Source organism: Brachionichthys hirsutus, chromosome 9 (genome assembly GCF_040956055.1).
Source record: "Brachionichthys hirsutus isolate HB-005 chromosome 9, CSIRO-AGI_Bhir_v1, whole genome shotgun sequence".
Classification (NCBI taxonomy): domain Eukaryota; kingdom Metazoa; phylum Chordata; class Actinopteri; order Lophiiformes; family Brachionichthyidae; genus Brachionichthys; species Brachionichthys hirsutus.
In genome coordinates, this window is record NC_090905.1 from 5,537,958 (window position 1) to 5,564,412 (window position 26,455).

Here is a 26,455-nt window from a genome sequence, read left to right on the forward strand (position 1 = left end):
TCCTGTCAACGTCGGTCTCTCTTCACAAACCTCTCCTTAAAGCTTCCTCTGAACTTGTAGCTTGAGTCTTTGCCACCTACATTTTTTTTTGCACCATCTGTGTAGAATTTCATAGGAAGGCATCGGAATAATTGAGGCCGGCCTCCAACTGATGAGGCTGTTTGCGTCCAGGCGTTGAGAGATGGAGGCTTTCTCCGAGCATTGTTGCTTTCTGGTACGGGGTCTGCTCATGCACCTGAATGATTGTACGTCTTTCTTGTCTTAATAAGCACTCCTCTTCATATGTTTCTATGTTTTACTGCTTGGGAATGGCTCCTATGAAATCTTGAAATGATTGTCACGAGAGGTGCCAGTTCTCATCCTGCAACAGACAGAGCGAGAGAGCGTCTCTTTATAGGGATTTGGTCTTGTCTGTAAATATGACATATTTAGCTTGTATTGTGGTTGTTTTTATTATTATTATTTGTTATTTACAAGTTGTCTGTGAATCCTTAAACGCGGTTCCTTCCCTGTCATCAGTTTGTATGATTTTAGTCTCACTGTGGACTCCAAGCAGCAATGTTCTTTTCATTCATTATGGTCTCTCTCTCTCCGGTGTCTCTTTTTGAAATGGGAGGTGACAGTGGGAACCCAGATACACTCTGCACTCTACACCTGCTTTGAGTTTGGGTTGAACTCCTGTATGGCCCAGTTTATTCAACCAATCAGGACAAGCTAAATAACTGCCTCCTTGAGCTCCCATTAGTCAGTTCCCACGGAGAGTCCTGTATGCGCAAGAAAAGGGATCCAGAGTTTTGGGAGCAGAGTGATGAGCCTTGGGGCTAACGAATCTCGCAGCCACATCGGTCAACAGAAGAGGAATAATCACACACTTCTGCAATGGATATCTCCATAATTGTGGATTGTTTTCATCAGATTGTTTTTAATTGAAACTTAATTGAAAAAAATGAAAGCCCATTGAATTAGCACACAAAGAAAAGCACGATTTAGTATCACGCTATTTACTTTTTTTCCCTTCTGTGTGTTTCATTCTTGTAGCCGTTTCAGCTCTCACTGTCACTGTTTCAAAGGGATAAATGCTCCCGCGGCATCACACTGCAGCACTTACGTCATTGGCTGTGTTCAAACCAACGATAATTAAACAACCATTGTAGCCTCAACGGGTGATTGTGACCTACTTATCAATTTTCTGATATCAATGTGAACAGATAGTACCCAGAGTGCAACAGGGGCATCTCCAGGATCTGGCTGGTGGCCTGGGAAACACCATCTCCAGTTTTCCTTAATTTAGTGACACGCACCTCCCTTCTTTCCTCCAAACCAACCCCCCCCCCCCCCCCCCCCCTCCAAAATGCCCGTCCCCTTCTCTTAAATTTCATTTTTTGTAAATACTGTATAATGCATTTTGATATCATTGACATGTTTTGATATGTCAGTCACTACCAATGATACAGCTGAAAATAAATTATAAATAAATCTGTCCATGTTTTTCATAGAGAACAGGTGCGCAACTATTTGGCTCGTGTGGCTAAATTCCCATAAAAATGTATAGAATACATAAACACAATGAATGCAGACCGTATATTAAAGCCTTGTGTGGTCAGGAGGAGAGGACAGAGAGAAGCAAACAAGCTGTGGTGTCCTCACTCTGCCCTTTTCTCCTTATGGTCCAGTGAAATATTACCTTTGGCTTTAAATGTCCATCTTGAATAATTTCTCCAATGGGCGTCTTCTCTCAAGAAACATGTGACTTGCTGTTTTTAATATGAAGGAATTTTTATCAATTTAAGAAACTTTTAAAAAGTTCAAAATACTTACAGAGAACTTCATTTTAAATTAACAATAGATCACAAGGTAACTGTGTCCTTTGCTATTTGCTCCTGTTATAGCATTGTATAGATTGAAGCTCTCACTGATCCTCTCAGTCCTCTGTGTATATCGATTGTTGGCCATCTCTGTACTGCTATTGTGATGTATAATACTGTATCATTAGGAAGATTTGCTTGGTGGGGTGGGGTGGTTATGTTGAGTTGGGGAGGGGATATGAATGATTCTCCTGTACCGTTCATGGTCCTTTCTGATGACACGGCAGTATTCAATATGAAGCAGTCTGTCTCGGGTTTGCTTTGTATTTACATGGTAGGATAGTTCAGAATCTTGTCTTAGGGACTTAGGTGTCTTGTGTAGGTAATAAAGATGTTCTTTGTATGTTTCTTTATATTGTAAAGTTTCTTTAGACTGAAAGAAAAAACAGATGATTTGCTTATCAAAAAACAAACAATGCATCAATAATAAATGTCATTTGATTTTTTTCTTGTTATTTGAATCTCTTCCTCTGAGCCCCCCCGTTGAGCTTTCCACCACTATCTTCTCCAGGGCAAAGATACGTATTATAGTTAATGAAATGGTCACTTTAGGAAATTATCTAGCTAATCTTTCATATTTCCAGTGGGGTGCATTCTCTTCAATATTTTGAAAGTTAAATAATTTCACATGATATTGATATTGTTTGACATTGATTGATATTTAAGATACCGTAGATAAATGTAGTAAAGGCAGATGGAGGGGAAAAAGTCAACTTTGAAATATTCCATGCAGTCTTGATTGGGTTTAACTCCGATGTTCTCTCAAAATGAGGTCTGGCCACTAACCAGAGATGCACCTTGTGAATGTATGATTGAGCAATGGCTGGTTTCCTCAGCTAGTTTACAATATGCCAGTTTTAGTTTAAACCCACAATTCATATTTCTGTCACTAATTTTGAGTTCGGACTTGTCTCAACACAGGTTGAAATAAACAATAAATTGCAAACACAACTTAACATATAAACTACTATCTTTGTAGTTAAACTACAGTTGTAACCAAAATTATTTAACCCCCATTGCATATTGCGTTTATTGGCAAGATATGTAATATTACCGCTATTTACAAAAAAAATAATCAAACAGCTCAAATTGTCCACATTTATCACAATATTGTATTTTTACTGCAGTCTCAAAATTATTCCCCACAATGAAAGGTCGTTTTTCTTTGCAGACCTGCAGAAAATGTGACACCAGCTTCTGGTAGCATTATTGATCTATATTTATATATATTTATATATTCCATGTGAATACTGTATACCTTAGCACTTGCAGTGTGTTCATGTTTGGAACTGAGAAATAAGAAAAACAGAATAAAAAATATGTTAATAAAAATATAAGGTCAAATAAAGGTTAACCGGAAATCGCTTGTTGGTCGCAACGCAGAAGAAGTCAGTTTCGTGTTGGTATCCAGCAGCCGAGTGTATCTTGACGATCCGGTGTTAAACAACAGCAAACTGACTTCAGCCCAGTAAGGTAAGGGGAGGGGGGGGGAATGCTCGGGACCCAAACAAAGTTAGCATAGCTACTCTACGGAGGTATGAGTCCATTTGGGTTTGAGTCATGAGCTTATCATTTATTTTCCTTGACAGACCGTATCTGAACTGCGTTGCAACGCGAGATGAAGATAGTCATGTAACGTTTGCACAGCTAACGCAATTTGACAACTTCCTTGGCTAACATTTAGCCATAGCCTTCTAGCAATAGCCGCTTGAAGAGCGACAGTCTTAAATGTCACTTGTAAGAAACTTCTGGAAACGCGCAGGCAGCTGGGCCGACGTCGCCATTATTTAGAATTGATTGTCGCTGCAAAAAACGCGTGTTAATTGTAATCGTAGTCACGTTGTGAATCTGTTGATTGATTATGTCAGTGCCCTGCATGGATGACTTTGGGCGGTAGTAGTGGTCCACTGTTAGCATAAAAGCTATGCGTAAATATTAATCCGACATTGGCTTTATAACAGCGGATGGATATTTAAACATCGTGTTGTGTGTAACTCCGCTTTGGCACCTTCTGTCTCAGGGTCCACTGTTGGTTTGTGTTGATCAGAGAACGCGATGGACGGCCCCGATGCCCGCGACAGCGCGACGCCTGGAAAGAAGACCGGGCGAACCTCGTTGTTGGACAGCGGGGAGGACTTCGAGGTTTTAAGCGAAGAGGACATTAACGATAACCCCCCTCCTCTGGAAGACGCCGGGGGTGGGAGAGGGATAACGAAAGATGCAGATCCTGATTGTCCAGTTCCACTGGAGGAATGGCTGGATGTTTTGGGTACGTCGCTTGTATAGAACGAGTTGGCCGATATTAAAAATGTTGACATTAAGTTGCTTCACTCACCGCTTTGTGAAAAAGAGCCAGAGATGTCCTTTTCTGCAAGGGTTTCGACAATTATATAGGCTGTAACGAAGAGTAATTGGTGCCATCATGGACTGAATCAGATTATGATTATCTCCAGGTAATGATCAGCTGAAGAAAAAAGTCTTGGAGGCAGGCAAAGGGCAAGACAGCCGACCACGGAAAGGACAGAATGTCAAGATTCATCTCAAAATCTACCTGGAGGGGGGGACTCTGGTGGAGGAGCAGCCTGACCTCTGTTTCACTCTTGGTGATGGAGATGTTATCCAGGTAGAAATGCAATTTTGGATACTTTTCATGTGGGAACGACTTAGAGTTTTCACATTCTCACATTAGGTTATGTATATTTTTGCTTTATACATCTGGCAGCAACATAACACGGCACATTATGTTGTTTATATCTGCACCTAATGTGGTTTTCCCTTCAGGCTCTGGATCTCACAGTGCAGCTTATGGAAATGAAAGAGAAGGCTCTTGTTCATACCGACGCAAAATATGCGTATGGTGTACAAGGGAGGTAGGGCTGTCTTTCAATGTATTCCAAAGAACTTCAAAGGAACCTTATCGACTCAATTTCAATTAAATATGTTTGATGTAGTGATGACTGTCACTTATTTAGGTACTTTCTGAACTTGTATTTCTTCATCTTTTAAGTGCGGAACCTGGGGTTCCCCCCAATTCTGAGCTGCACCTAGAAGTGGAGTTGCTGGATGCTGCTGATGCTCCAGACCTGGAGTTGCTGCCCCCTGCAGAAAAGATTGCTTTAGCGAGCAATAAGCGAGAGAGGGGCAATGCTTTTTATAAGCGTGGGGACTACGCTTTCGCTGTAAACTCTTATAGCATTGCACTGCAGATGACGGAGTCAAATTCTAAAGGTGAGCTGCATCCAGGAAGTTCAGGACTTTGACCACAGTATGTTTTCGTTATGTTTTACTGCGTTAGGCATAGGCAGAGTTGCAACAGGTGAGAGGGAATGGACGTAGATATTGTTGCTTAATGTTTTAGAAGTCTGAGCTTCACCCTATAAATGATGGAACCTTTTTCTGGTATGTCAGATACATGCATGATAATATGACCTGTGTGTGACTTTCATTTTTTTTTTTGTATGTCTTGTTTCTTCTGCAGTTGACATTAGTCCTGAGGAGGAAGATGAGCTTATGAATGTAAAAGTAAAGTGTTTAAACAACATGGCTGCTTCTCAGCTAAAACTGGATCACTATGAAGCAGCATATAAATCATGCGTCTCCGCATTGGCCCACCAGCCCAAAAACATAAAAGCACTCTTTCGAATGGGCAAGGTACGTGTTATTCTTTTTCTTTCGCTTATTCTGTATTGGGTTGTTTTATTAATGTTGTGATTTCATCCAAGGTTCTAGCCCTGCGAGGAGAATACAGTGAGGCCATTCAAACTTTGAGAAAGGCACTGAGTTTGGAACCAAGTAACAAGGTATGTTTTGATTCGTGGCATTCACTTTCACTAAAATGAAAGGTTTAGTCAGGAGAGATGGCATTTCTCCCTCTCTGCCAGTAGATGGAGTCGTGGGGTAAAATATGAAATCACTTGGAAACTCCAGTGGACCGCTGAGTCAACCTTAGAAGATCTTTTTTCATGTTATTGCTGTAAATTGGATTGGATCAGATGTCAGCTGTAGAAGCGTGATCCTTCCTGCAGCAATCTGTCAAACGGCACATGGCCAAGAGGCAATCGTCCAGTAGGTTGGATTTCTGTTCTAATGGGACTGGTAGAGCGTACAACAAGCACCTCCATACTTCAGCCCAGTGTCAGTCTCAGAGCTAAACAATGAAAATAATTATTGAAATTTGAAATTGCAATATGGCCGAAACCAAATTCCAGGAGATGCAATTTCTTTTTTTTAATCCAGGTACAATTTGGTCACAACAGACCCATAATGAAGAAGCGTTATGGTGCTCCAGAGAAGGGGAAATGAGGGGCGTAAAAATGACCCAAGTGTATACAAATACTACACAGGGCAATATTTATTTTTATTCCAATAGCTCATGTCAAAATCTATTTTTGCAGTGATATTTAACAACATATTTCAATCTGCTGCAAGAGCAACTCTGCTTGTAATAAAATGGTGTTGTCTCGTAGTGTTAAAGACTAAATAGCACGTTCTAACAGCAAGAACAGGGGGTGTGCAGCAGTGACGATGCATAATTGATGAGCTTCTTTTAAACTGGTCGCAGGCATCATTGAGTGATGACACCCCCCCACCCCCCCCCCATTTTTCTCCAGGCATTCTTAACATGTTTTAAGCCTTTGTCAGTTAATCATACACCTAATCTTGTACTCAAACGGACACCAGATTCATTTTTGTCTGCTTTGTTTGACTTGGCATTGCACTTTCGACAACTTCAAAGTGCTGACAGTTTATCTGTACACAAAGATAGTTTTAGGACAGAACATTAGTTGTTATCTTTCGCCTGTGGGCAAGCCAGTATCACATTGGTGAGTAGTTGATTTCAGAAGAGCGGTGCTGACTTGCTAAGGATGATCGGCTCCTTCACTGGGCTGTAATTCTGATTGCCTACTCTTAGCATTACCTTACATAAGAAAATAAATAATTGTTTTTCCCCCACATTCTTAAATATTGCCAGATGGGGCTTTTTTCCAGCATTTCCATTGATCATGCATGAAGTACCAGATTAATTTTTATTAAACTTGGCAGAAGGGTTGTGCATGTAGCAAGAAAGAGCCCATTTAATTTTGGACTGGATCCGGATAAAGGAGTGGATTCATTGGTTTCTCTTCACAATACGTGACGGGGCTGCTTTAGCATTTACACACATTAATTGAAGGGTTTTCATGAAACCTCTTTGGTTAATAATTAGAGTTTGTATTCTGGTTGAATTGAAATGGAAGAGGGTGTAGGGCCTTGGGAAATGTGCCATCCACTGATGCCCTTGTAGTTTTTAATGCTTTCCAGACAACCTGTTGACTCTGTGTGTGTGTGTGTGTTTATGTAAGGTTACTGTCATCATGACCCATTCCCAGTTGAAAGGAACTCGGTCTTGCTATTATCAGGACAGGACATTATCCCCCATCTCAGATGTTCAGTCCCTTTTGAATAGAAACTGAGAATTAAATGCATCTTTTTAACAAACATGGAACATTTCTTCTCTCTTGAATTATGCTTTATGCAAAATTTATTGTATTATAATGGGGGGGTGTCTTTAGGCTAAAATCTTTCAAAAACCATGCATATATTTGAATCTTGATTCACTAATGGGAAGTAGGCTATAACCCAGTGCAGCACCCAGAACGTACATTTTGAGGAACTGTGTGCGAGTTATGTGGTATCAACAGAGTGGGAGCTTTGCCAGCTTCAGAAACAAAATGCTCCAAAGAAGTGCATGTAGTGCTTTTCTGTTTTGGCAACATTTGACAGAAAGAATAAGGCCTGCTTGTTCTGCCACCAGGCAAACAGATCCAAGTGTGAATCGAGGGAATTCCCATGCAGACGTCTCTTGATTTTTAGAATGTCAGATTCTGCTTTCTACGGGGCTTGCACTAACATCTACCAACAAGTGTATTTTTTTTAATATTTTCTTATCCTATGCCTATATTGGTGTGTTTACATCACATCAAGTGAAAATATGTTGCGTTACAAGCATTGAACCCTAGAAATGATTAATAATCATATAAACACAGTAGGCCTGCGTCAAGCGGAAGGTTCCTCCGCCTCACAGCAAAGCTGAAGTCAACACCGTCAATGAAGTTTTGTTCCTCCAGAAGTCCTAGAATATGTGATGGAAGAAATTCTTTGAGTAAACGATGATTGAAAATCCGCTCATCAAAAACGCACGATGGTAGTAATGACTAGGCTCAAGCCCCACAGCAGGCGTCGCCTATCTCAGCGTTGTGCTAATGCTGCTGTTGTCACAGCCCTACCTATTAGTCTTGTGTCTTCGGCACAGACCATCCACGCAGAGCTGTCAAAGCAGGTGAAGAAGCACTCGGAGCAGAGAGGAGCGGAGCAGGCCATGTATAAGAAGATGTTGGGGAACCCCAGCAGTAGCGGCGGCAGGCAGAGACACCCGACCAAGACTTCATGGGTGAGACTCTGAGTTATGTTTGTATACATCATGAGAGTCGGCATGTTATGAATGTCTGCCTTTTATCACATGATGTTAGTGCACTTTCTTTTCGGAGTCGATACAGTATTTATATATCACTGTCCAAAAAGTGTGCTAATAAATAGCTATTTTGATATTCTAATATTTCTTGTTTCAAGCTTTTCAAGATATTCATGATGCCATTCAAGCTACTTAATATTCACTCGCTCCTGCTTTATTCCTTTCTTTCCCCAGGGTCTCAGCTGGAAGTGGCTATTCGGAGCCACCGCTGTGGCCATCGGCGGTGTAGCATTATCCGTTGTCATAGCAGCCAGAAATTGAACTCAAGCTGCCGTGACGGCCGGACTAAGCCACGACACTGAGAGTCTAAGACACAGAAGCACATCTGACGGGGCCTTCTGCCCAAATGAGGTGCAAATGTTGGTCGGTCGGTGGCCTCTTCACTGTCGCCCTCCTTGCTCCGGTGCGTTTAAGAACTACCGGTACATGTGACAAATAATGACGTATGTGTATTTGCACATGGGAGGTGCCTCACCTTAGAAAATTGTAGGATTTATCTATCTGCCACATTATCAGAAACTAATTTCTTCCTGACATTGTTTTCGTCTTAGTTTGTTTTAAATGTATTGCTTTAAGAATAAAACAAATATATGTATATCAAATAATTTAACTTGGATTCAGATGAGCCATTTGAAAGTACTTTTCCTGTTCAAATACCTATTGTATATGTTGTTATGCTGTAGTCATATTGTGCAGGTCAGGCATTGCTTCTTATCTAAAAGTCAATGTTATTCCACTATTTTGGTCGTGGTACGATATAACAGCTGGTGCGAAGCAGATGCTGTCTAAGTTTAGATCCATATGATGACAACGTAGATGGTTTATGTTCAGCAGACTCAACTGTAAGTTTAACCCAACAGATTTTTTTAATGTTCTGTGTTGGGTATTGAAGTTGGATCTTGTGCCGTTATGCTGAAAGGTGTTCCTACTGTCCCACGTAAGAGCAAGACTATAAAGAAACCCCTTTTAACATAATGTACAGTGCGACAAACTGCACCCTGAATTGTGCCATTAAAGCAGCATCTGTTAGTCACAGTGTCAATAGCAACCAACAGAAATAGCACAAAGGTGTTTTTTTACATCTGCGCGACTTTCTGAGACGATGCAATGCTGTGTGAGTTCGCTGCTGCTGTTCACTTGCTGATAGAAGCTTAAAGGAGGTGTTGATCTTAGATAAACGGCTCATATTGTCGATCGATATTTCACCCTCACAGCAGCTACAGTGAATGGTACGGAGCTTCTCAGTGCTGTGGGTATGGATAATGCTAATGCCGGGTTCGTGTGAGTCTTCGTGTTAAGTCAGTTGTCCCTCAATTTTTGATGCCGATGACCAAATGTTGAAGGATTATACGTTGCAGAAAAATATTGTGTTTTTTCTCTTCCACCTTATTAGCCTGTGAATTTTTTTTTTTTTCCTTTGGGTTATTCCATTATTCTTCAGGTTTTGTTATACCCATGCATACAGTTGATGTCAGAGTGTTTCACTTCTTTAGAGTACGATGGTTGGCCTGCAGAGCAGCTATAGCCGGCTACAAATCAAAGGTTTCCTGCCATTCCCTGCATTTGTCAGATTTATGTTCATTGAAATAAAATTTGTTGTCAAACTAAAGTTTCATTATTTCATCTACTACTTATCCACTATCTGGTCTCTGATCTCAGATCTAATTAATTATATGCAGACTTTTAGCCCACTAGCATATGTGACATCTTTTTATTTGTATAAAATCTGAAGTGTTTAATGGCTGAGTCGTTGGAATGCCTTTTGATCATCTATTTTCCAAATAATTATCTTCACAAATACACGTCTACACATTTACAAATGATCGGTTTCTGTATTTGTGTAGTGCTTCCCCCCCCAGACCTCAAAGTTTTGCCGACGACATCAGAATGACTGTCGTTTCCCCTCTTCCTGTTTCACACTCATAAGTGGATGCTGAACCCAATGAGTGTTATCGCTTCAGAAATGAGACGACTCCAGTCATTTCCTGCATCTCTGATAGAGTCCGAAAGAGTTCACGTCAGCGCAGAAGATAATTCTTTTACCCCAGATTCCACAGAATTAATACCCAACACAGGACAAATAGGTTCCGACCATTATAAAATAAAAATGAGTGGAATATAACGCTTAAGTGAAAATAAACTTGTATGTGGATTGGAGGGAGGGGATATTTCCCATTATACCATTGGCATATTTATAATCTGCATATGTAAAAAAACATTTTCCAACTTTCAGATATACTTGATGGGGATTCATTCCCACTGAATACACTTGTTAAATGCATCTCCATGGCCCCACCAATAATTTCCCATTTGGTCCGTTGACTACATTGTGATGAGAGGTTTATAAATCGCACGTGTTTTTGCTCTGGAAAAGTTTTAGGAATGTGGAAGGAAAATAAAACTTGACACAAACACTCAGAACTGGGATCTGATCTATTTTTTGTGTGGAAAATATACTTTCTGATTATCACTATTTACCACATGCGTGCGTGTTTGCCGTCCTGTAAACGCATCTGTGATTTTTTTTTTCAGCCCACGTGTGACTCATCGTGATTTCGTCATCAGTGACCGGTCACGACGAATCCTCGCTGAAAAGCGACGGGACTTCTGGGTTTACGACACCGTGCGTGTGTCCGCCCGCCCGCCCGCGCGCGCGTGCTGCTGCTGCTGCTGCTGCTGCTGGTGGTGGAAACGGGAGCAAAGATGGCGGCTCTGAAGGAGGAGCGGTGCTACGGGCTGTCCTGTGGCAGAGTGAGCAACGGCAGCAATGTCTCCGTGTTCCACGTTAAACTCACTGACAGCGCGCTGAGAGCGTTCGAGGGCTACCAGAGCGGAAAGGTATTTAAATGGGCTTTTGGTTTTTTTTGGGGGGGGGGGGGGGGGTCGGACGGACGTTCTGGTTTTACGCTCGAAGCCCGTCCGGGCGGCTGTGTGACAGGCGGAGTGAGGTGAGGTCAGACCCCCCCGCTCGGCCAGTGCGTGTTCCCCGTGAACAGCCGCTAACAGGGTGGGAAGTGCCCCGTTCGGCCATCAGCAGCTCTCGGCTGGCTGGTTTCTGGACGCCGCCGGGCAGCTCCACCCACGGCTCGGTCCGCCCGGGCTGCTGAGCGCCGTACGCCGGTGCTTATATCGAGCTCACCGCCACTCTCTGAGCCCGAGTTTATTTCAGGACGTTTGTCTTGTTTTGTTTTAGTTGGCATACCGAAGGAAACTGTTTCATTTGATACCTTACAATCATCTTTTTTTATCTAATAATAATTTTAGCCGAAAGCAAGGAGCGACTCCTGATGATTTCCAGAAAGTTTAAGCTGTCAAAAAAAAGCTGACCGCCCTTCTGCTGGTTATAATCGTTACCAGTGCAACCAGTGTGGTTGTCTTTAGTTCTCACAGGTTTGCTTCTGGTTATCTCGTGACGTCACAGTGAATGACTTTGGGGGAGCTTGGCCCGGGTTCATGTGGAAGATGGCCATCTCGTTTCTCAACCCCCTCACTTGCCTGTTCAGGCTCGTGCTCAGTCGGTGGCTTTTAAAAGTGCGTCAAAGTTGGTTCAGCGCGTCGTTCTCTGTGCGTGTGCGCGTGTGCGCGTGTGTGTGTGTGTGTGTGTGTGTGTGTGTGCGCGTGTGTGTGTTTCACAGCGTCTGGTAAATTGCTCTGCAGCCGCCGAATGCTTCGCTTCTTCGTGGAGAAGCTTGCCGGTCAGTCGATGGCCGTCTAACGTTTCAGCTTCTATAAATATTTGACAGGCCGGGGAGCGAAAGGCTTTATCTCCAGCTTCAGCGGCTGCGTCGCCGCGAGGCTGCAGCTGATAAGCCCACCTTGCAGACCAGACTGCGTTTGTTCCTGATCGATGTCGACCGCTCTCTCTCTCTCTCTCTCTCTCCCATGCCACGGACGAGTTCACACAGATCCGTGAAGGAACCCCGCTGATGCCGAGTCCGGTAAAATGGCACCGCGGCGCGTTCTGCGTGTGGAACGGCGGTCATGAATCAACAGTAACAGATCGTGGGTCGTAGACTGACCGGCCTGCAGTCCAGACCTGTTCCAAGTTGGCGATATACGCGTGGAGCGTTATCAAAGCGCGAAGCGGAGCAGCCGTTGGGCAACCGAAGTTGTATATCGGGGCGAGAAATGATTCCTCTTTCAAAAACCTCCTCTTCTTTCAGGGTCGTTGTGTGTTGCGAGGATATTTAACACAATGGTGATTGAACGCGTATCAATTTAGCACAGAGTTTCACACGACCTGGTTCACCGGGGATCTTCGGATATCTTGCAAGATTTAGCGTTCTGCTTTTGCCGTTTTTTTTGGCGCTGTTATTCGTTTTTATCTGCTGGTGATTCAGGATGACGGCGGAGGCAAGATGGACTCGTGTTTAACAGTTTAGCGTGAGCCCAGCTCGTAAACCCGGCTCGTAAACCTGGATCTCTGTTGAATAAAGTCAGATGGAATCTTAAAGGCGTTCTGCGTCTCATCCAGGAGGCTGCTTCACTCCTGAATGGTGGGAGGTTCCAGATATCATCAGTCTTTCCTGGTCAAGACGTGGACTTTGTCTTCAAATGGACGGCCCCTGTCCTTCGGGTGCGGAGGGACTGCTCGGTCCTTCCCTGAGGTGTTTGAGCTCCCGTTATCCGCGTGATGAGCTGCTGGTTTGTAGAAGTCCTCGCTGCTCTGGACGGCGTATCGGTCGGCGGATGTCTCTCGTCCTCGGTGTGAACCGGCCCCTGGTGGGCTGAAAGTGTTTGTGAGAACACACAGACGGAAGACAAACGGAAAGCTCCCGCATGTTGGGGGGGGGGGGGGGGGGGGGTCGGAGAAAATGAAACGGATCTACAATAAACACGGCGTCCCAGTACAGTTTAAGCTTTTCCCGCTCGGTCCAGTAGACTTTAGTGAAAATCTCCCATAATCTGGATATCTGAGAATCTTCAGACACTTTTATTTGCATTAAAGGGCTTGAATCTGACCAGATTAGGTCCGTTGACTACATGTCTAAATGTCTCATCCCAGAGTTTCTGCCAGAGAGATCACGAACTGCACTCGTGAAATGAGTTCCCTCCGTGTTGCACGTGTCTGTTTTAAATATCAAGTTCCTGTTTAAATACTAGAACAGCTTTATTATTTGATCAGTTTCTAAGTGGAGGATTTTAAATACTAGTAGCACTAATATATGTATATATTATATTTTACAAATGCAGCATTTTTCAACCAAAATATTTATTTCAATACAATTACTACTACTATTTATTATGACTGTAATCCTGTATCCCATGATAGCTTCACACTGTTTATTTTTTGCGATGGTTATCATTCTGTGATAATCTCGTGACATTGCAGCCCGAGTGTAGAAGTCAGTTCCACACTGACAAAAATGTTCGCCACACATTCTCGTATTGGTGTCACTATTATTTTGTTAGTTGGTCAAGGAAAATAATAAACGGTGTTACTAACGGTGTTGCTAATGGAGCTTTTCTTCGGGATCAATCGGGACCGGTTTGATGGTAATCCAACATGCTCTCTATGCGTCGCTGACGAAACGGTGCATGAATCGACAACATATAGGAAAGTATTGCTTTGCTTTCAGGGTAGCTCCGGTGTCGTTGGCGGTGCTGACCTCCTTCTGGCTTCCTCGGAACTCAAACGCTTACCGGCGGTGAGGTGGGAACTCGATACAGAAAGAGGAAGCGCTGCAGAATGACGCACCGTTTTCAGTGTAAAAGTTGTGGCGTGGCTGTCGGACGTCGCTATTCGTGCTCGTAACGTCGTTTTGCCGTCGCTTCAGTGGAAAATGGTGAAACTCCAGCAGGCGTGTGGCTTTTAGAAGGCCTGTCTAAACACCGGGCCATACTTATTAAAGCACACAGCTCCATTTGAACTCTCGTGTCATTTAGTCACCGCGTTGTTCTGCATCGTAGGATCACGTAATGAAAACATTCCATGCTAATGTAAAGCAGATCCACGAGGGCTGCTCTGTAATCAATCTTACTGGACTCGTGCCTGGAAGGAGAACTGACTCACTCGACGGCGTTCTCAGAAAACCTTCTCTGACTACATTAATGAGATGTGAAACAATTATATCAGGATGTTTGCCGTTGAGCCGAGTATGCAGGGCTGTGTTCTTGAATAATCTATTAGAAAACTGTAACGATTTTACATGTTTTTGCGAAAGAAGATGCCCCCCCCCCCCCCCCCCCCCCCATGGGGACAGTATGGGAGGTAATAGACTGGAAGATGATTTTGTTCCTTTGCCCAGATCAGCCTGTGCTAATGATATGGTTGTTTAAGGAATGCTGACCCCCCCCCCCCCCCCCCCCCCCCCCCCAGTTTCCGCGGATCACGGGGTGCGGCGAGAGATGACCATCACCACAAAGGCCGAACGCGACTCTAAATGTCACGGTGTTCCGCTGTCCTGTGACAGCGTTGCCATGAGTAACCGTGTCATCCTGTAGCACATGACGAGGCCTCCCTGACCTGCCTCCTTTTTTTCCCAAAGAGATTAGTTGATGCAGCGTCTGATGATCGTCAGTTCAAACGTAGTCCGTGGTTCGTGACTGATATGCAAGGAATTCTGTTCGACAGCAGGTCTAGCTAAACCTTTAATTGTAGTCAAAGGTTTATGCTTGAGCAAGTTTTGTTACGTTGCTCGGCTGAGGTTTAATGACGCAATCCTATTTAATTCTGGACTGCATCAGTCCAGAAACCAAAATTCAAACCTTGAAGAGATCTCTGTTAAATGATGCAAACCTTTTCTGCATTTAAAAGGCTGATTTATGGCAGGAGTGCGCCTGTCCATTCATCTGTAACGGGGCATGGTGTATCCACAGCATCTCACCTCAGCTGTGAAATTGTTTGGCGGATAGAATTCAGTCAAGTTCGTGGGGGGGGGGCCCAACACGTGTGCGTGTCGTCATTGCGTTCTTCTTACATTCTGCACGTGTAAACACGTTTGCTTCTCACCTGTGTGCTGTTTGGGTTTTTTTTAGGCCATATCGTGCAGCCCGAGTTGAGATCGTCCCTCGGCAGCGTAACACAACAGTAAATTAAGTCATCGTCTGTGAGGACACAATTTGAATGAGCCGCAGTTCCTTATAAACTTAGGACTTTTGTATCCTTTCAATTCAGAAAAAAATAAACGACTCAGACTACAAACCTAATCCACTGAGGAAAGTCTTGTAAAACAAATTAGCCTCGGGACAAGAAGAAGTGGGATCAAGAAGAGGATGAAGCGTGAAGTCTGACCCATCGTTGCTGATTATTGTAGATATTATTTGATTGTTTATGCTCGCTCAAGAGGAATATAGTGATTGAGAAGGGTATGTTTATCTATAATTGAAATTAGTTGTTGCGACAGTCAGTGTTTGACTTTGAAAACTATTGTTGCTGTATTTTTAATCACCATTTGCATGTTGATATTATGAGAACCCGATTTCTGAAGGAAAACCTTTGCTGGAAACGAACTTGAGCAACACTCGGAGTTATTGGTCGCATGTCTCCGTTCAGTTTGTGCACGGCGTTGCCGGTTGACGCCGGGTGTGAACGTCCACGGCCTTGTCATCGATCCGTAGACGGGGGCCGTACTCTGTCCTGAAGGTTGGCTCTGTGGAACATTCTGGGCTCAGGTCCCAGAGAATAATGACATGTCAGCAGCCCATTGAAATGAACAGGCTGATGATAGCACTATGTTAGCGGGGCGGGGGCCTAAAGACCGGTGCCGTGTTCAACACTGCAGACGAATGAAAAGCAGCGTGTTCCTGGACAGGCTCTTGAGTTTCCAGAGCTGAAGACAAAGTGGCGCTGTTCTAGTGCTAGCAAGATAAACGAGCCAGTGTTGGTACGCATTTGTCCAATTCTAATTTATTTAGTCCTGAACAAAAAGAGATAAAGAGGATTGATTGTTACTCCTTTGAACTGTAGCTTCAGTGTCTTATAGCAAATCTTATCAGTCAAAAGGTTTACCTGAGACTCTGAATCGATGCGCAGAGATGCTTTAACAAAGTTCAATATGCACACAATAAAATGTTATCATTCTGTATATATCAAAACGTTTCCATTCTGGATTTTAAATTCTTGCGTGTTCTGAAACCGATTGATGGTTTTAGCTTAAGTTTTGCCACATTAGAAACATCAGTCATTAGTAGGAATGCCATTGTCATCAAGCGTTTCCTCGTGGACATTGTGGATATCTGTAATTTCACCAACATGTTACCCATGACCGTTATTTAACAATGCTGTTTATCTTCTTTTTTAGGTCCTGTCATCACAACCATTGATCAGGTTTAATGGGAACCAAGGGGTAAGACCATATCCCCCCCCCCCCCCCCCCCCCCCCCCAAGTCAATTACTGTCAAATCAATCAATGTCAGAAGTTAAAATAGTTCCAAAATATCTAAAAATGTAAAAATACTAGAGCTGCAGCTAAAGTATTTTGAATTTCAGACATCACCATTTTTTAAAACTGACGTGCTTTAGTTGGCACCAGTTTAATAACACTTCAGTAACATGTCTTGAAGTGACTGCTATAGAGAGCAGCGAGAAAGAGAGCATTGAGTAGTTTGTAGATACTAATATTCACGAGCTCAGTCAAGCTTCTTCTGCCTTCCGATAGAAGTGCACGGTGAAACAAAAGCTGCAGCTGGGAAGTGGGTTGTTTTTGTGTCCCTGCGGTGAAGAAGAGCTGCCACTTTCTCCAGCTGGCCTTAATGACAGACTGTGCACTAACGCGTCAGTGTTTTTGATTTGAGCAATAGCAGGGAGAAAACAAGGGAGTGACACTAAGCTCGACCCATTTTCTTAAGAAAATGTCACAAATGAGTAAAATGGCGTGGAGGAGTGTATTTCTCTTTGTACACCCGCTGAATCATTCCCTGCTGCCTTGCTTTTCGGTTCCTCTGCCCCTTAGTGTGGCTGGAGTCATGCCCTCAACCTAGAAGTGTGCAGCTTGTTGAGTACGAGGTCGACACTAATACGTTTTCCTTGCAGTATTAAATAGCATCACTGATCATCTCGAGGCCATTCAGGTTAACGGAGGGCGCTGTAGTCGCACTCGGGCGCCTGCAGCTTTCACGGGCGATTGCGTGCTCACGGTCAGACCACATGTCAGTCCCAGTAGAGACTCACCGGCTTAGCCTCTGAGCTAGGTTAGGCCACTAGTGATCTGTGCTCTGGCCAAGAAGACCTGGGTTGAGACACTAATGTATTTAATACGCCGGTTTCTTCTTCTTTGTTTCCCCGGCCTGGCGAGGTGCAGCGCCCTTCGTCTGTGACCCCACTAATTCAAGCCGAGTCCGTCTGCCTTGCCTTGAGTCTAGAATTGTGCCATGGAACCCGTCATTAACGACTAAATACACATGAGGTTTATTTACTTTTTTAGATGAGTCAAGCAAAGACGAGCCAAAGTTTGGTCGTCACCTTTAACTTTATCTGCTCTCTTGTTCGCGTTTTAAAAACCATTTTGTCTGCGATTGTCAGTCCTGGAAAGCAACAACACGCATGTATTGGGATGCAATGTTTTGTCCTGTAGTAATGCAAATGGGACATCCCATGGTGATTTTTGTATTTTCATCTTCTTCTGCTTGTTCTTCGACAGAAAATATCAATACCACGATCTAAAAATTGCAGCGAACTGCAAACGTTTACTTTCTACCTGTCGAATGTGGGCAGAGATAACCCCCAGGGCAGCTTCGACTGCATTCAGCAGTACATCACCAGGTAAGAAGCAAACAAGGTCTTGTTTGTCCGTCTTTGGTGAATATGCAAAGTCGCCTGCTGTCCGAGGGATCTGTTTTAATACCAGAAGTTTTTGTGCGGATTATCTGAGTGTTTCCAGGCAGACTTTCTGCTCAGCATAGCTGGAACTTGTGGCGATTTAGTAAAATGTTTGTTTTTCCAAATAATGTTTGAACAGAATAAGAGGTTGAATTTTAAGACGCGCCTCTGATGCGAGTTTGTCTCCTTCTTTGCTTCAAGCGCATTAAACTCATTCCACAGATTTCCCCCTGAACAGGAAATATGTTGCTGAATCAAAGAAAATGGGAGCAAAATGTTTGTGCTGAAAGGAGAGTAGAGAAGCAGAATGACAAGGAACCTTCTGTCGGGTCAGGACCTAATTATACTGGAAGTATTCTTACCACGTGGGTCATATGGAGTTCATCCACGTGCTTTACTGGATTCTCATCAACCTTGAGTTCCAATCTAAAAGGGGAATTATGGTGCTCAGCTTTAACTGGCTGCACCAGCGCAGCTTCATTTACCGCCAAATCCCCATTAAAGTGGAATGGAATCAGCGAGGTCCTAGAAATCAGGGAAGAATGGGATTTGATGCAGCATTGAGTCCTTCTGTAAGAACAGACAATTTGCTGGAAATTGAATAAATAATAGCTGGGCCTTCTGGGTGCACAGTCCAGATCTCAGCTGGACTGGAATGCACAAAGGAAGCCATGGGCTGCCCTACATGGTTAGCGATCTGAGGATGTTGCTCAGGATTAATTTGTAGTGACGTATGGTATTTACATTTTGTGTTGTTTTTAAGTCGCACTCTATTTCCATCTTCCTTTTGCACAATCTACACTTTGTTTTGCAGCGAAGGGAACGTTCAGCTGGATTGTTTGGGAGGGATCCAGGACAAGATTACAGTGTGTGCCACGGACGACTCCTATCAGAAGGCCAGGGAAAGCATGGCCCAGGTCGAGGAGGAGACGCGCAGTAGGAGTGCCATTGTCATCAAGCCTGGGGGGCGATACGTAGGTGAGGAGACCGAGCAGCAAGTCAGGACAGATTGTGTTCGAGTTTACTGGCATGAGTGCCGGAAGAGTTTCCGCACTCTGCAATTATCAAAAAGGTCTGTGTGCTCGTGTAGCATCCTCCACAGAGCGTGCCGCATGGCACCAGACAGGCTGTTTGGGACTGGAGCTGACTGCCAGCATGCCTCATCTGTTACCAGGACTTCATTGAATTTGATGGTGATTCCTTCTTCAGTGGCCAAAAGTAACATTGTGCCACACACTAATCCTCTTTTAACCTCATGAACGTAGTTTTAACACAGTCAGGAATGTCCCTGCTGTACAATAACGCTTTGACTTGCCAACATCTTGTTTTGTCTCTTACTTGCACTGTAAAACACTTCAGCTGCAAGAGAAAGCCACAGCAGGGACTGCATCGAAGCCTGAAAGTAAATAAATCCAGCCTAGTCACTGTCTAGAATGGAGGACAAAAATGTTGTCCTACAAGAAGCCCGTGTGTCGGTCTCTCTGAGAGGAAACACAGGATTAATCTGAGTCACCTAAAAGGTCTCGGTGACAGAAGGTGATGATAGCCGACTTGGCGGTGGAAGATGAGTTGAGGTGTAAGTGGCGGCAGGAAAGATGCATCTTGTGATGAGTCATCTGCGAGCTCTCAACCATTAAGCACAGAGTTTTGAATTTGTTGAAAGCACATTTCTTTCTTTTCTGGGATCATTATTTTCTCCTCCACGCCTCAGGCAAGAAGGTTCAGATCCGGAAAGCGGCTCCTGGCTTGTCCGACATCGCCCCGTTGCGGAGGACGTCTCGGCCGGTCATAATCTCGAGCAGTATGCAGAAGAAAGGCACCGCTCAGAACCGGCCGCTACGGGAGCGCCTCGTACACCTGCTGGCTCTCAAGCCTTACAAGAAGCCCGAGCTGATTCTGAGGTTGCAGAAAGATGGCCTCCTACCATCGGATAAAGACTCCCTGGACGGCCACCTGCAACAGGTGACTCGCACTTCGGAAGCCTCGGTATTTTCGCCTTGAATCGCTCACGGTGAGTTCATTATACCTTCTAATGATCAACTCTCGTTCTCCAGGTGGCAAACCTGAATGGGAGAGAGAACGCCTTCACATTGAAGGACTTTTTGTACAAGGAAGTTCAGAAGGACTGGCCAGGTTACACCGAAGGAGACCAGCAGCTTCTCAAGAGAATCTTGTTTAGGTGTGCTCCCTCACTTGGAACCCACATGTCACCTCGTGTTTGCCATTTTCCCATTTACATATAATGGAGGCTTTCAAGAAGTCCTATCTTGTAAAATATGCATTCAATTCACTCACCAAGAATCAGCCATAAAGGGGTCCGATATGCGTTATCAATCAAAATGTCTGCTCCAGAATGAGGTCAGGAAAAAATATTACATTTTATCCTTAAAACATGGATTCAAGAATCGGCTACAAATACACATCGACTCCGATTCACTTTGACTTTTCATGGTTGGTGTATAAAGATACCAAGGACCTTTTCATGATGATCCAGATCACCATGTGGACGGTGTAAATCCAGTTAGGAGTGCTTTTCTAGTTTTGTATGTAAAGGCACACACACACACACACACACACACACGCACACACACGCATGCTTTCACTGTGTTTGCGTGTCTCTCGTTCCTGTACTTTGAGCTCTGTGAGTCTATCAGCTGACTAACGACCACGGCCTCCCACCAAACGGCGGCTCCTACAGAGATTTAGGCTCGTGTGCTCGGTCACGCAGGAGCAGCACAGCGACATGATTCGACCGTCCATAATGCAACAGTGTTCCAGCGCACGCTGATCCGTTTGTGAAACGGATCAGCGAGATTGGGTTTCATTCTTTTGGAGAGAAAAATTAACTATTAAAAACAACAACACACGTTTAATCAAGTTTTGCTTTGTTGATTCTTAAAATTGAAGTGTGTGATTTGAAAGGCTGCTGTCGAGTAGGTCCTCATTTGCTCTGTTGTCATAGCTACCGACTCGCATGATGATGTTTCTAACATCTTCATATCTCTAGAATTAGCCCGTCACTGAAGACTTGTGGTTGTGTGACTTTTCTGAATGTGTCTTTTTCACATCGTTTGGCCGTTTAATTCAGTCGGATTTAGGTAAAGACTCTCGCGCTGCTGCGTTCGTTCAGATTCAGTATTCCTGGCATGTTTAATGAATTCTGATAATCTTCTTTGTGTTTACTCCATTAGAAAACAGAACAGCTCTGCCCCACCGCTGGAGAGCCCACCTAAAGAGACCAGTAGCTCCCCTTCTCAGGTGTGCCTCTTCACTTTTCACATACTCACATGATGCATTTCTTTTTTGATAAACATTAATGATGCAAGGTATCTTTATTTATTTACTTACTCACTCACTCACTCTGAGAAAGTGATTTTCCCCTTTTGGAAATCAGAACTGTTCAATCACAACTGCTGTTATTTCATCCATTTAGTTAATTTGACCCAAAATCCAGAGGCATTCAACCTGTTTTTTTTTTTTTTATTCAGCAGCAATTCTAAGGAAGGCATCTTGCCTTAAGCTTTTCTGGCTGATCCAGTTGAAATGTTACAGGGAGTGAACCAATGCTGGATTGGATTGGTTCCACATTTCCGTCAGTTTCATTGCAGCCTGCTATCTGGGATGTCCCTGCATTGTGATGTGCACGCTGGCTTCTGCTATTTCCAGTGACGGTTTCCTTTCTTAAATTCTCTGACTCCATTCCAAAAGAGTGGTTTCTTATTTGTCCTCTCAGCTTCAAGCTCACTATTTTACTTTCCCAAGGTTGATATGAGCTTTTTTTTTCATGAACTACAGCTTTGTTATTAAACCAAACATACCCCATAGCACCCTTCATTTTAATGAAACACTTCTCCATTAAATAATTCATTTTTCCATATTTCTAGCCTTGTTGCTCATTTTTAGGTCAGTCTAGATTCCAGAGTTTACCGATTGTTTACACTTCCATTTGGTGGAGGAAGAAAGAGCTGATCTGTTATATTAATAGCGCTTTCCACTCATGCTTCTCTCCCCCCAGACACCTACTGCATGCCCCTTTCTTTCCCTCCCTCAGTAAACACGGCACAGAAACACAAACAGTACCCCAGCTATCTTTTTTTTTTACGATTCATTTGTGAAAAAAGAGCAGCACAGCAGGCGAAGCTTGGAAATGAAGTCTGTTCCTGCAAACATTCATTTTCCCTTCATGCTTCAACACACACGACCATAATCTGAAATAGGACTGTGGAGCTCGGTCCTACTTTAAATTTCCTCTCCTGCTCTCTGAAAAATCCTAGATTCTTGACTTTACACCCATTTTGTGTTTCATGTGGCAGTTTTTGGGTGTAAAATAAACCGGAATGCAATGTTTGAAAGGGTGAAATGAAATAAAATATTTATCTAATTGTTTTGTATGGAGGCGTCCTGAAGAGCCGGTCGGCCTAAACTGAACTCCTCACTACTGTAAGCCCTGGCTTTCTGAAATGACAGCGCAGCCATCATTCTCAGTGCTAATAATCATTCCTTTTATTTCATGCTGCTTTTTCCATCCATCTGCTTGCACAGCAGCTCCTCCTATGCACGCGCTCTCCTCCTCCACAGCTCAAACATCTTTGTTCTAATCAGAATCGCAGTTTTTTTCACAAGTTAATTCACATTGAACCCTTCTCGACTTCTACCCCCCTTGCCAGAAACGGCCTGCAGTTGACTTTATTGACCCCCTCGTCAACAAAAAGCCGAGGATATCGCACCTCGCCAGCAAGGCTGCCACAGCTCCATTCAATGGCAAGCTCAACTCTGCCAATGGCAGAGGAGAGGCTGGTGGAGTGCAGGCAGGAGCGGCGGCTTCTATGCCAGCTGGGGGCATAACAGCTAGTTCTCAGCAGCTCCCTTTGCTGGACATCCCTCGTCCATTTGAAGCACTGTCTGACGTCAGCAACGACTCGAGCCACAATGGCAGAGACGGCGATTCCCAAGAAACTGCAGTGGCCGAGCGGCTCAGCCAACCTGCTTCTCTATCGTCAGGCTCGGCAATGCTCATCGCGCCCAGCGTCGACGCGTCGTCTCCTGGGCACGCGGTCCAGGAGCATCCTCGGGAGAAGAGCGCTTCGTCCTGCAACAACAAGTCCAGGAAGAAGTTGAAAAAGCATAAAGAGAAAAGCAAAGACAGAGACAAGGCGAGAGACGGGGCGCAAGGGAAGGAGAGGAAAAGCCGAGGGGATTGTCTGCCTGAACAGAATAGAGTCTGCGAGATGAGCCTGGGGAACCTCAAAAACGACAGTATTCCACACAAAAGCACAGGTGAGAGCAACACGCACATACACGCCTTTTCCTTCCACCTCACAAAAGGCCTTTTTTTCTAAACTTGCTACTTGAAACGTGGATGGATGCCAGTTCGCCGTCACTGAGCAGGTGATGCATCCTGTGACTAGCATGTGACTCACAAAAGGAATGGAAACAATTGCTGTAGAGATTCATGCCTCAAATCTGCACCTGAATCCTACTGGCAGATCGGATGTCTCAGGGATTACACATCAAAGGGTAAATGGTGTAAAGACTAATTAAAATGGATGATATTTTGTTTCAGATCTGAATGGGATGTGCAACAGTACCAGTATTTCTTCATCACCTGAGGTGGCAGAGTATTTATTGTGAGTATTGGACAATTTTAATGTTAATACTTGAGACAACTGCACTGCTCATTATAGAGTTTTAATTTATTTATTGAAATCTGAGATTTTAATCACCATCGTGATTAAAAGGGGGAAACGGGACTGTGATGCAACATTTATGGAGGAAATTAAAGAGGCCGTTTAATGCCTGGAGAAATCCTGTCTACTCTGATTGGTCCGCTGCACAAACCAGGCCTGGCATCGCCTCTGTAGGCTAAACATTTTTAACAATTTGTAAAATGCTACTAAAAACAATATTTAAACATAAGCAGCTTCCACAGGCTGCGTGATTTGAGCTGCAGCTACCTTGCCTCTAGTTCATCATAGTTTTCATTTTCTCTCCTGGGAATCATTGTTGTTTGTCTACCTTGAGCTAAATTCCTTAACCTCTCCTTTCTCTCACAGGAAGTACACGGTGATTGGCTCTCCGGAGCAGCGCCAGAGGTATAAAAACGATTTCAACGCCGAGTATAGCGAGTACCGGGGTCTGCATGCTCGGATAGAGGGAATCACTCGGCAGTTCACTGTGCTCGACAATGAGCTGAAACAACTCCAACAAGGCACAGACAAGTACAAGGTAGACTCATTGAAGGACGCGTGCAATCAGCTGTTTGTATTAGAAAAGTTTGGTTTAAAAGTGCCCTACATTATGACATTAGTTCAATATGTCACTTTCCTTTATATTCCTAATATTCCTTTTCTTTGTCTTCCCTTCAGACAATCCACAATCAGATACTTCAAGAGTATCGTAAAATAAAAAAGGTGCGTTTAAGCCCCACTTCTACAAATGTGAATGTCTTAAAACGTGGTCGAATTGTGACTGGACTGTTCATATCTCTTGCAGACTAATCCGAACTATGGTCAAGAGAAGAACCGCTGTGAATATCTACACAACAAACTCTCGCATATAAAGAGGCTTATTGCTGAGTATGATCAACAGCAAGTTTAAAAGTAGTTACCAGACATTGTTTCCCTGTTATCTCTGGAAACCAAGCAGATAAAGGAAAATGCTGGATTCCACTTATGCTAATAAGATTCAGCTGAAACATGCCATGAAGGGAGACTCTCACAATTGTGGGCTAAAGGCTCTAGTGAGACACTGAATCTTTTTCCGCTTTTTTCCCCCCCGTTTTCTTTTTGATGATCGGGTTGTCTTTTGTGGCCAGGTCAGTATGCATCCAGGAAAAAAGTTCTCTGTGGCTTTCTTTTTCTCAACAGCCCTAACCTGCTTATAGTGCACAGAGGTCTGAAAGGGAGACGCAAGGAAAGTTGGGCGATATCCAGATAAGCCTTGCTGCTTTTGAATGGAAAACCAGATTTAAAAACTGCAGTTTATCCCAAATGCAAATAATTTGTTTGAATGGGGAAAAACAACTTCCCCATATAATCAGTGGTTGTGGGGTTGGATTTATCTTTTTATTTTTATTTGATTTTGACACTGGCAGGGACCGATTCTTCTTTTATTTTTTTTATTTTTTTTTACACTCCTCATCATTGTTTAAAAGTTGTCTCCTATTTTCTGTCCTCACATTATGAACGTAAACCGGTATTTTACTCAGAAGCTGACTTGCCCAACTAAGTGTCGATCTGTTGCCATTAAAAAGAAAAAATAATTCTCAAGAGAAATGGATAATAGTTTAATAATTTAAAAACAATGGCTCCAAAAATGCATTTGCTTGTGTGCTTCCCTTCTCAAAACTCTTGTGCAGATGTCTTAACAGAGGGGACCTGTGTGAAAGTTTCCAATCAATGTGGACTTCCTTGCACATGGTTGCCTCCCTCAATCAGGAAGAGCGAGAGCAACAGTGCTTGCATTTTAAACAGTTATGGGTCATCACATCAATCGAAAATGAGGCTGAGCTCTGAATCGGTTGCCTTTCGTGCTAAGATCGTGGCATCTTTTATAGCAGCAAAATGTTTTGTTATATGAAGAGTTCACTGCCCTCCTCTTCATGAGTCCGAAAATCCACTAATTGTAAAAATAAAGATGGGGGGGGGGGGGGGGGGGGTTAGATCTGAAACGTTACTTTGAGACATGTAATATTAGGTTGAGCCATGTTTGTTACCATCAATGTCAACTTTCTACTTCTGTTAAAATACTGTTTACAGTGTCTTTAAAAAGATCAGACTGTTTCGTTTTGTGCTGATTGACCTACATGGTGGTCCACTGTGACGACTGTGGAGACGAAGCCATTGTTGATCATCTTCCGGGTGGAGACCTCTTAGAGAAGACGCAGGACTTGCCTGCAACCAGTTTTTGCCTTTTTCAAATGTGATGTCAGATTTTTTTATGGAGGTTGACCCAAAGTCTGTTTCCCGGAGGTGTTGTCAGATCTGTTGACACATTTGAAGTGCTCTGAGAACTTAATGAGGTTAGTCAGAGAATGCTTTTCTTATGTCAATCTTTATATGTGAATATGAAAAAGCTGCACTTTTTTCTCCTCATCTTGCTGTTACTGGGCGGGGGGGGGAGGGGGGGGTTGCCCAAATGACTTGTCTCTTTGTTCATTACAGTGCATGCTTCAGAGTGTTGCAATTACATTTTTTTTGTCTTTAATTTGGGGAGTAGGGGGGGGGGGGGGGGGGTGGTATCAATATCTTAAATTCACTGAATTGGTATGTATAATTTCAGCATTTACACCAAAGTGCTGACTGAGTAGGATGAAACGAA

At 43.6% G+C, this 26,455-nt stretch overlaps 2 protein-coding genes across 2 annotated transcripts; both read left to right on the top strand.

Annotated features, from left to right (window-relative positions):
* Nucleotides 1-3,920: 3,920 nt before the first annotated feature.
* fkbp8 (FKBP prolyl isomerase 8) lies at nt 3,921-9,985 on the top strand. Its single transcript, XM_068743452.1, has 8 exons — nt 3,921-4,134; nt 4,319-4,488; nt 4,647-4,735; nt 4,873-5,093; nt 5,344-5,516; nt 5,588-5,665; nt 8,158-8,295; nt 8,551-9,985. Exons 1-8 carry the CDS (start codon nt 3,921-3,923, stop codon nt 8,635-8,637), a joined length of 1,170 nt encoding a protein of 389 aa, XP_068599553.1. The 3' UTR covers nt 8,638-9,985.
* A 1,094-nt stretch (nt 9,986-11,079) lies between these two features.
* On the top strand, nt 11,080-26,222 carry ell (elongation factor RNA polymerase II). The gene is made up of 12 exons (XM_068743309.1): nt 11,080-11,214; nt 16,620-16,664; nt 17,958-18,079; nt 18,951-19,114; nt 19,848-20,098; nt 20,191-20,315; nt 21,328-21,394; nt 22,804-23,413; nt 23,700-23,763; nt 24,190-24,361; nt 24,502-24,546; nt 24,629-26,222. The coding sequence occupies exons 1-12, from the start codon at nt 11,080-11,082 to the stop codon at nt 24,731-24,733; spliced, it is 1,905 nt and encodes a 634-aa protein (XP_068599410.1). The 3' UTR covers nt 24,734-26,222.
* Nucleotides 26,223-26,455: the final 233 nt, after the last annotated feature.

Excerpts from the sequence above, each read along its gene's own strand:
- fkbp8 (XM_068743452.1), top strand. The coding sequence starts at position 3,921 with ATGGACGGCCCCGATGCCCGCGACAGCGCGACGCCTGGAAAGAAGACC. Across the intron at positions 5,666-8,157 it reads GTTTGGAACCAAGTAACAAG|ACCATCCACGCAGAGCTGTC; the intron begins GTATGTTTTGAT and ends TCTTCGGCACAG. Across the intron at positions 8,296-8,550 it reads ACCCGACCAAGACTTCATGG|GGTCTCAGCTGGAAGTGGCT; the intron begins GTGAGACTCTGA and ends TTCTTTCCCCAG.
- ell (XM_068743309.1), top strand. The coding sequence starts at position 11,080 with ATGGCGGCTCTGAAGGAGGAGCGGTGCTACGGGCTGTCCTGTGGCAGA. Across the intron at positions 11,215-16,619 it reads AGGGCTACCAGAGCGGAAAG|GTCCTGTCATCACAACCATT; the intron begins GTATTTAAATGG and ends CTTCTTTTTTAG. Across the intron at positions 18,080-18,950 it reads ATTCAGCAGTACATCACCAG|CGAAGGGAACGTTCAGCTGG; the intron begins GTAAGAAGCAAA and ends TTTGTTTTGCAG.